The sequence below is a fragment of the Colobus angolensis genome, unplaced genomic scaffold (assembly GCF_000951035.1).
Source record: "Colobus angolensis palliatus isolate OR3802 unplaced genomic scaffold, Cang.pa_1.0 Scaffold12, whole genome shotgun sequence".
In the NCBI taxonomy this organism is placed as follows: domain Eukaryota; kingdom Metazoa; phylum Chordata; class Mammalia; order Primates; family Cercopithecidae; genus Colobus; species Colobus angolensis.
The window spans coordinates 8,523,222-8,533,700 of record NW_012113141.1 but is presented as its reverse complement, the minus strand read 5'-3'; the positions used below and the strand labels follow the sequence as shown (position 1 = coordinate 8,533,700).

Genomic DNA, 10,479 nt, shown 5'->3' with positions numbered 1-10,479 from the left:
GAAAAAAACAATTTCACTTTATTTTAAAGACAATGATTGGCATACAGAAGGTATGCACTCGCATAAAATAAACTTTCATGAAAAGCATTAAAATCCATTATAAATTAATTTATTAAATAGGTATTTGGTATATGTGATGGTTTTATTAGATATTACTCTTATTTATTGCCAATCCCTCCCCCAAAGTCAAAACAAATCAGAAAATCCCATAACTCCAATTTACACTAAATAATTTATTTTCCCAAAATGTGTATGTGTTCTGAGGCGTGACACATGATACAGTTCCATTGGTCATTCTCTATCAATCATAATATGACAGGACACAAGAGGCTAAAAATGGCTCATCATAATTTATTTTATGTTAAAATGTACAGCTTTTTTTTGTTTGTTTTTTGTTTTTTTGAAGTGACTGACTGCAAAGAGAACAGATAAATACAAGAGTGTCGCTGGATCCTATTTTATACAAGGATTACGCCTCTCCTGCTTGGCCCTTACTGTCACCCTGTACAGGTACAAAGGCTACAAAAAAGGAAGCAATATAAACAGACACAAATAACTTTTTTGCTTTTTTACATGCGATTTGTAAGCTTAGTTTGAGCTATTCACAAGCTACTTTTCTATTTTTCCTTAAAAAATAACTCCAATATTTTATAAAGATAGAAAAATCTACAGATGGAATGAAAATGTAAAGTTAGAGGCATTTCCATAAAATAGCAACTTTACACCAAATTCACTTTTTTTTTTTAAATCCTGCCAAGTATTTGGACATACATGAAATGTTTCAAAACCTGACAGATAAACACTGAGATATGCTTCATTCAATAAACAGAAGTCTGCATTTATAAAACAGAAAGCTGCCTTTTTTCCCCAAAGAAATCTGTCACCAAAATGGAAAAGGGTCTCAACTTTACACCAAACATTTAGCAATAAAACCCTTTTGACTAACCAAATGGGAATAGCTTTTATAGCTCTTTACAGTTTTATAATTAACAAAAATACAGTTTTTTTTAAAACCCTCAAATTAGGGCACCCTAATCAAGGCAAAAAACTTAAGAAATGGCTTACTGTTAGCACAACACTTGTACAGTACTACAAAATGCACTGTCACTAACAAAGACATTAGCGGCATGCTGAAGTGTCACCTTAAACAAAATATACAATAACTGAAATGCTAAAGGCATTTACATGGAGTGGACAGGGAAGGAAAAAAAAAAGCTCTAGGTTCAATATTAAAACAGATAATTTGGGGGGCTCGATATCCACATTGTTTAACAGAAGCAGGCACAACAAGTGGCTGCCTCCATATTGTAGTCCAAAGAGAGGCCTTCCTTTGCAGAGAATTTTATATAAAAGTAACAGAAATGAAGATACCAAAAAAAAAAAGGAAAAGGAAAAAAAGAAAAACAACTTGTATAAGGCTTTCTGCTGCATACAGTTTTTTTTTTTTTAAATAAATGGTGCCAACAAATGTTTTTGCATTCACACCAATTGCTGGTTTTGAAATCGTACTCTTCAAAGGTATTTGTGCAGATCAATCCAATAGTGATACCCCGTAGGTGTTGTGGACTGCCCACGTTGTCTACCTTCTCATGTTGGAGCCATTGAGAGACTGTTTGGACATGCCTGTGTTCATGTAGCCGTGATGTCCAGGGGCCGTGTACATCATGTTACCGTGGGGTGGGGTCTGCATTGGCTGCTGGGCATATGGCTGGGTGCCCATCATGCCCATCTGCATCTGCATAGGGTATTGGGGCGTTTGATTCATATAGCCATGATTGCTGTGGTAGCCACTGTTCATCATTGGCTGGGACATGCTGTACCCATTCATGGCGTTGAGAGTGTTCATGTTCATGTTCACAGAGTTGACATTGTAGGCTGGGGCTGGCATCAGGTTCACACTCATGTTCATGCCTCTTTGCATCGTTAAAGTCCGTGCAGGACCCTGCATGGCTACAGTCTGGGAGCGCCCATAGATTTGTGACTGATGGGTGGCAGCGGCTGGTGACAGAGACGCTGACTTGGTTCTCATGGAGACGTGGCCCTTGCTGGCAATCTGGGTTTGCAGTCTTTGGCTGTGAGAGATGCCAATATTTGATGCAGCCATGTTTCGTTGCAAAAGAGGCGGCGGCAGATTCATTGGAGGAGGAGTCAGGTTGGGGGGTGGGGTCATGGTAGCTTGTGCTTGGGGTCCCCCAGGGACGGAGTGTGGAGACTGAGAAAGCTGAACAAGCCCTGTGTTACTTAATGGTGTGGACAAAGAGGCACTGTTTGCATAGGAAGTCACAGCAGCGGAATGGCTGTAAGGCAATGAATGATCAATAAGTGTATTAGTTAACTGCTGCAGTTTGGCAAGGCTGAAGGTGGCTGACGGCTGTGGGTAATGCGCAGCCCCAAAATCACTCTGACCCATTCGCTCGTATAAGCCAATGTTGGCGTTGCCCGTCTCGGGGATTTCAGCCAGCTGCATGGGTGGGGTGAAGTTAGCAGCCATGCTGCACTGAGCCAGCTGCTGGCTGCTGCTCGGAGGCCTCTCCACCACACAGCCTTGAGGAGACTTGACGCTGCAGGTCGGAGGGGAGCTGATGCTGGTTTGCTGCAGCATGCTGCAGCTCCCGCTGATGTTGGACATCTGCTGGGTGACAGCACAGCTGCTCTGTGTCAGACTGCTGGAGGTGAGGCTGCTATAGGAGCAGCTGTTCTGTGAAGAGCCATTTCCACAGATGCTGCCTCCCATAGTAGAATCGTAGCTGCTTGGGTTTTCGTAGTTCTCAGTTGTGCTCTCGATACTGCCCAGGTCGCTAAATCCACTGTCTACGACTTGCTGTGAATGATCTGAAACTGATGGGACATCCATCATGGGACTGGTTTCCATGTTCTGCAGAGATGGCACTGAGATGGCACTTTGATCTGGGCTGATTTGGGCATAGCTGTTTTCCAAAGCAGGGACACTTGGGCTATTGACAGAACGTACGGACTGGCCAGGATGGGAGTGGACGGATGAAACTGGGCTACTGTGGTCTGACTGTTGGCAATCGTCCAGACTGGTGGCAATCTGCGGACTCTGGTCTGCACGGGTGTAGTTCTGTAGGCTTCTACAGGCCTCTTGAGTCTCGGCACAATCCTGAAAGGTGTCGTCCTGTTCACTGCTCTCCTGGGTCAAAGACTGCACTGCCTGGACGGTCTCAGAGTCGATTTCCATGGTTGCTGGGTTTCCCTCTTTGAACTCTGTATCGACTTCTTTGCTGTTCTTTTGGTCCTGCTTCTGTGCCTGTTCTCCTGGGGGTGGCTCCTCGTCAGATTCGGGTACGGCTTCAGGGTCCCCAGCAAGCTCCTTGGGCTCACTGTTACAAGAGGCTGTCAGGTCGACGCCACAGTCCATTAAGACCTCTGGGTTCGAGTGACTAGGCTGCACATTAAGGTCTAAAAAAGCCTCCTGGTTTTCCAGTACTTCTTTGAAGCTTTCTCTGGGCAGCGGCAGCTCTTCCTTCTCCACTTCGGCAGACTCCATGTGGCTGTCATCCTCGTCATCGGCATCATGGTCCTCGTTGTGCGATGGCTCTTCGTCCTCTTCCTCCTCCTCCTCATGATCATCCAAAGGTGCAGAGTCTTCTTTTTCCGTGGAGATTTCTGGTTCCTCTTTTTCTTGGCTTTTAGCACCATCTGGATCTTTTTCTACATTTCCTCCTTCTTCTTCTTCTTCCTCTTCCTCTTCTTCCTCTTCTTCCTCCTCTTCCTCCTCTTCTTCCTCAGGTTTGATGAGATCATCATCTGGTTTTTCACCTGGTGATGTATTTGGACTTACAGGGGCACATGTTTCTTGCCTTCTGTTTTCCTCTTGAGGCAGCAGGGCTTCCCCAGCTTCCTTGACCTCCTCCTCAATCCTGATGGGAGTGGGGCTGGTTTTTCCTTCTGAAGTCTCCTTCTGTTCTTCCACTGTTACCTGCTCATCAGGCTCCATGGGTGTTTCTGGTGGGGTGTACAAATTCAGTTTAAATCCGGTCTTCCTCTCTTTGTTTTGCCTCCACTTAGACAGACCACGCTTTGTTCCTTTTGGCCATGCTTGTTTGCACTTTAGAGGTTCGGGATTGTCTTTACTGCCTTCTTTCAAGTTACTCGAATCATCATTCATATTGTCTTAGTGAAGAGACAAAAAGGGGAAGGAAGAAAAACAGTCTTAGAAAGCATAACCATGGGCAACTTGAATTCATTCCTATAAATTAATGAGCAAACACTGCTTTCAATTTGGCATGTTAAGAGTTGATGGTAAAGACATAATCAAGGCTAATGTGTAATAATATTGTGGTATAAACCAACTAAATAACCTAGGCCTGGGAAAGTAACATATTGGGAACACATGGATATAGGCAATGCTAATGTGCTTATTTGAGTTTAATGAACAAGACATTCTCTGATGCAAAAACCTAGAGTTCCACAGTGTAAAAAAAAAATCAATTAGAACATTTACAAATTAGGACATACAGGGGAAAGGAATTACTGCTAGCTTATATACAAATCATTACTGTCCTCGAAAAATGACTAGAAGCCTTAACTCTCATATCTGCCTAGAGAAAGAAACCTCTGTGGACATTCACAGGATGGAAATGATCTGGGATGACATGATTTATTTACTTCGATTTGAATGTTCCCTCTGGCATAAAAATAAGCTGTGTGCCTCTGAAACAAATCAGTAAACAACTAAATACCCAAAACAAATGCACTTGTCATCATCATTTTTAGGATCATCATTTTTGCACGATACAAACTACAATGTAATTACTAGCAAATTCCTGAACATTTAAAATACAGGTATTCTTTTTATCACTAATTCTGTCCACACTGAATTCTGGATCAGCATGTTGCTGATGTAAGGTTTGAATATTAAAGACAATCAGAAACAAACCATAATTGTGAAGTTCATTTCAGTTCAGGTGACCTTATTTTTACTGAAACTATATGCACGTGTGAATATAGATGTAAATATGTACATATTTATATAAGCAGATGGATAACTACATACATATTAATAAATATATGTATAAAGCACCCAAGTATTCTTACGATCTTTAGATTACACTAATCTTCTAGAATCAGTGGTCAATTTAAAGGAAAAGCTTTATATAGAACAACAGTTTTATCAGAAACTCTTTTTTGGAGAATAAAAATAAGATCCCACAATCATCATAAAACAGATATCCCTTCTGCCAGAAGAGAGTGAGTTCTAGTCTAACCGGTGAATAGCAGAGTAAGCACTGTCTGATTTAGGTAATAAAAGGATTACAGAAAAACTTACCTGCAAGTATGACATTCAAACTGACCAGCTGAAAAGAACACATATATGATGCAGAATGGTTCCTTGAGAAGTGCCGAGTACCGTGCCCAAGTTAAGAGTCATCTCAGGACATTTCTATTCACAATGGCAGGTAATAGCCATGCCAGTGCCCCCGGATTCCACATTCTTTTTATTTTTGAGATGGAGTCTTGCTCTGTCACCCAGGCCAGAGTGCAGTGGCATGATCTCGGTTCACTGCAACCTCTGCCTCCCAGGTTCAAGCGATTCCCTTGCCTCAGCCTCCCAAGTAGCTGGGACTACAGGCACGCATCACCACGCCTGGCTAATTTTTTTGTACTTTTAGTAGAGATGGGGTTTCACCATGTTGGCCAGGCTGGTCTTGAACTCCTGACCTTAGGTGATTTGCCTGCCTCGGCCACCCAAAGTGCTGGGATTACAGGCATGAGCCACCATGCCTGGCTGGATTCCGCATTCTTATTCTACATGCTACTGGACCTACCAGCTTTTGTTGGAACAACTCCCAAAATCAGAAGATGAGTTTTCTGACAATTATTCTTAAGAAAGAAGGACATCCTGAAAGGAGTCAGGCATAATATGAGAAGACAGCCAAGAAGGGGAAACAAAGCTCATTCTCACACAAAAAATGATTGCTCAGCGCAGTTTGTTGTGGTTTGTATGTTGATTTGTTTTAAAAAAAAAAAAAAAACCCAAAGAATAAAGCTTGGTTTCTCTATACCCAGAGTAAGAAGTCATTCCTTCAGCAAAAAAAATGTATGCAGGAATAACATTTCTGTGAACTAAGAAAGTCAAGAAGATGCTTGCATATGTTCTTAAAACTGTGGCTTTTCAAAAGCTAGAGTGATCCTGTGGTTCCCAGGGAAATGAGATGGCCTGTTCCCCAGATTAGAGTAAGTTCTGAACAGCGTCATCTCGGCCAGAGAATAGAGACAGTATACTATAAACCTTCATGATTCAGCTGGGAGCACACGTTCTCAACCTGACAGGCAAGGATGGGTGTTTTAAATATAGCAGGAAAGACGATTCACTGGTGTTCAGTATATTTTTTAGAGCATAGGGTACAGGTGTCCCTGTCAACTTAAAAGGAAGGTTGTCCCTGTCAACTTAAATCAGTTTACTGATTTCTATGTTATGCAATATTATCAAAGCTAATATTGATGTGTGGGTAAATTTAGATGATTCTTTTTTTTTTTTTTTTTTTGAGAAAGGGTCTCATTTTGTCACTCAGGCTGGAGTGCAATGGCATGATCATGGCTCACCCTGAGCTCAGATGATCCTCCCATCTCAGCCTCCCAAGTAGCTGGGAATATGGGCACACATCACCACTCCTGACTACTTTTTGTATCTTTTGTAGAGATGGGGTTTTGTCATGTTGCTCAGGCTGGTCTCAAACTCCTGGGCTCAAGTGATCCACCTGCCTCAGCCTCCAAAAGTGTTGAGACTACAGGTGCACACCACTACACCTGATTAATTTTTGTATTTCTTGTAGAGATGGGGCTTTGCCATGTTGCCTAGGTTAGTCTCAAACTCCTGGGCTCAGGTGATCCACCTGCCTCAGCCTCCCATAGTGCTGGGATTACAGGTGTAAGCCATCATGCTCAGCTTAGTTTAGATGAATCTTTATAGTAGTATATACTAAGATACTACTGATTATAAGATGTACTATTGATTCACTAATATTTGTTTTCCAGGAAAAAAGGAAACGATTCCATTCAATGCTCACATTGATAATAATATATACCTTGATTTCAGAAATACTAAATGTGGAAAAAAAAGTACATATTAGAATCAAAGAAATGTAATGTGTTTCTTACCAACAGACTTAAAAGTTTTGGGGGATAAGCCAATTTCTGGTAAGTAAGATGAACCCACCTAGAGGAATGTTCTGGCCTTAGAAGTTGTTTAACATAAAATCCAATTCCAGGACGAAGGGACAGAAGCTTGTAAGGATGGGAAAGGGCAGATGGGCACTTGCTCCAGGTGCATCAGCACCACTTCCCAGGTGCCTTGGGCATCACGCCAGAGGCCTGCTCTTTGGCACCAAGTCAGATACAGACATTCTCAAGGGTAAGGTTTTTATCATTCCTCTACTTACTTCTACAAGGGTCAGCATTCTTACAGCAATGATTGTCTTTGCCTTCCTCTTCCTCTGTTTGTCTTTTCTTCCCAGGCTGATGTTGGAATGCTTTTCTCAAGACTGGCTTCCTGCCATCTTCCTCCACTTCAATCTCGCAGGTAGGCTCCAGCTGTGGCATTGGCCTCTCTTCATCTGAGTTGTCGAAGGGCTCATTCAGTACTTCTGTCGTCTCTGAAATGGTCTCTGTTGTTACACTGCTGTTGATCCTCCTGCGTTTACGACCCCTTTTCTTCTTGAGTACAAAAGGCCTCTGAAATTAATTCCAAACATAACACATAAGAGCTCATGAGAAATTAAATGGTTGAGTCGACATGCAGTAGACGTGTACTGAACACGTGTCTGAGAATCTTACACGTAGAGACTTCTGTAATGCCTTTGTACTTAACCTTCCATTTGATGTTTAACATCCCTCTCGGGCTCCAACTACACAGGCAAGTGTTTTCCAAATAAAACAGTTGTTTACTCAAGCAGATGCTTTGAGAGGGAACATCCTAGCAGCTTGACTGGAGATTTTAAAAACTAAGCTTTGCTTTTCTAGTATATATTTTCCAAGTGGTACTTGCTGGCTTCAATACTCCTCACATCACAGACATTTAAGTTCATCACAGACTCTAACGTCTTTATAAATGGTGCTGTAATTAACTAGCCACAGGGTTAACACATTTAATACTTGATAAATCCTCTTGAAGGAGCACCCACTATACGGACAAGCACTGGGAAATATGATACAAGACCAACCTACTTGTTCTCATTCCACAGGACTTCAGGAACTATGAAAATGAAAGGAAAGGTACTTGAAGAAAGGATTACTGTTTAAAATGTTAACAGAGTCAAGTACTGGTAGCTGCTGAGATGTAAGCAACTGATAACCTGGCAAAATATTTTAATAGAAGGCATCTAAAAACGTTAAAGGCATGCCAGATGTCTTATTTGTATGACATAAAAATATTTTTTCTTTTATTTTTCTTTTTTGTAGAGACAGGGTTTTGCCATGTTGCCTAGGCTCGTCTTGAACTCCTGAGCTCAAGTGGTCCACCCGCCTTGGCCTCCCAAAGTGCTGGGATTATAGGCGTGAGCCACCGCACCTGGCCTAAAAATATTTTTTCTGTTTGCACTAAAGGTTGGCACAAATGACTCCATAATTGTAATTATAAAATATTTTCCCCCCAGCAAAAAAGTTTTTAATGACACAAAATTCAAAGAGGAATAGCAGGTACATTTGCTGCTAAGATGTAATTGTTGCCCCCCAAATTATTGAAAATACACTGCAAAGAAGGATTCAATATGCTTGGTTAAAAGCTAACCTCCAGGTAAACTGTACTCAAGAATTATTATTATTATTCTTATTTTAAAAATATTTATTTTTTATATATATAGAGAGTATTGCTGTGTTGCCCAGGCTGGTCTTGAACTCCTGAGCTCAAGTGATCCTCCTGCCTCAGCTTCCCAAAGCATGGGGATTATAGGCGTGAGCCACTGTGTCTGGCCTCCAAGTATTCTTGTGTCTTACTTTTGTAATGCTCTGAATGCTCACTGAAGCACACACATAGTCGGTTAATCATATTCCGTAATTTAACATTTACGGTTATTATTCCCCCAGTCTGCCTGTCCTCTTTAATCCACGAGGGAATTTTCCCTAATATGAAGGAAGCCAAGGTAGAGAACTGGTTTTCTTCAGGTTGAGTCCAGTTCAGATCATGCCTTGGATGATTCTTGTTTTTGATAGTTTTAGAACAAGTTTCTTTTATTATATATACAACACATGAATACACACTCCTCCTAAGAAATGGAAACATTATTCTTAAGCCTGACGTCTACTTTCTGGGATGTTCCTTTCTATCACCTCCCCATGGAGACCCTTCCAGAAGACTGCCAAGCCTAGAAGAGTGCTGAGCTGGGAGTTAGAACAGCAAGTTCCCTAACAGATGCCATATCGGATGGCCTTGGGCAGAGCCTTAAGCTTGTATTGTGATATCTCTATCAGTCTTGGCTGAACTAACAATATTGGCTCTCCTCTACGTCCCAGATAGATATGGAAGACAAAGATATCAGATCTGGGTGAGCAGTTACCTAAAAACAAAGTCAATTCTTTACTTTCTGTACCATTGGAGATGATATGGTCTATCTAGAGACACCACTGGTCTACTAAGATCTGAGGAGATTCAGTAATGCTTTCTAACAATTCTGTGCCAAGGACAAGAGAAAGAAACAGCATGAAGGGCACTGGACTTGGAGTCTTTTGGTTTTGTTTTGTTTTGAGACAGAGTTTCGCTCTTGTTGCCCAGGCCGGAGTGCAATGGTGCCATCTTGGCTTACTGAAACCTCTGCCTCCCTGGGTTCTCCGGCCTCAGCCTCCTGAGTAGCTGGAATTACAGGTGCGTGCTAGCATGCCTGGCTAACTTTTTGTATTTTTAGCAGAGATGGGGTTTCACCACATTAGCCAGGCTGGTCTTGATCTCCTGACCTCAGGTGATCCGCCTGCCTTGACCTCCCAAAGTGCTTGGATTACAGGCGTGAGCCACTGCGCCCGGCCCAGGCTTGGAGTCTTGAGCATGCATTTAGTTCTGCTTCCATCTCTAATGAGTCATATGACCTTAGAGAAGTCTCCTGGCCTCTAGGTCTTGGAGGGTGGTTTAAGTGCTCTCTGGGGCCCCTTTCTGTTCCCATAAACCTCAGTTACTCTACTCCTGCAGACCAGCAGGTGGCAGTGATTACTAGACTACGAGGCTGGCCTGTCCCTGGTTTCCTGTCACAGCGCTAACAAACCTCAAAAAGTAAACATAATCATGACTGTGAGATAAACGATTATGACATATGATCAGCGGGACTGGGTACACACACATAAACTACGACTAAAGAACAGAGAGTGAAATACTAATAGAGAGAATGTCTGCAATGACAAATAAGATTTGATGGAAGGTGACTTAGATAGAAAATCTAAACAGACACCGACCTTTCTCTTTATGGCAACTGACTGTGGTTTTGTCAATCTCGGGGGAGAGCTTTGAATATTTTCTTCTTCTTCTTCTTCTTC

General features: G+C 42.1%; 1 protein-coding gene across 1 annotated transcript in view; it reads right to left on the bottom strand.

Moving 5' to 3' along the window:
• The window catches only part of KAT6B (K(lysine) acetyltransferase 6B), a 218,484-nt gene continuing 208,005 nt past the window's right edge, over positions 1 to 10,479 (bottom strand). The window contains exons 16-18 of the mRNA XM_011929623.1: positions 10,399 to 10,477; positions 7,404 to 7,695; positions 1 to 4,134 (exon numbers count right to left, since the gene is read on the bottom strand). Of these exons, the coding sequence (XP_011785013.1) occupies positions 1,580 to 4,134; positions 7,404 to 7,695; positions 10,399 to 10,477 (2,926 nt within the window). The 3' untranslated portion in view covers positions 1 to 1,579. The remainder of the gene's footprint in view (positions 4,135 to 7,403; positions 7,696 to 10,398; positions 10,478 to 10,479) is intronic.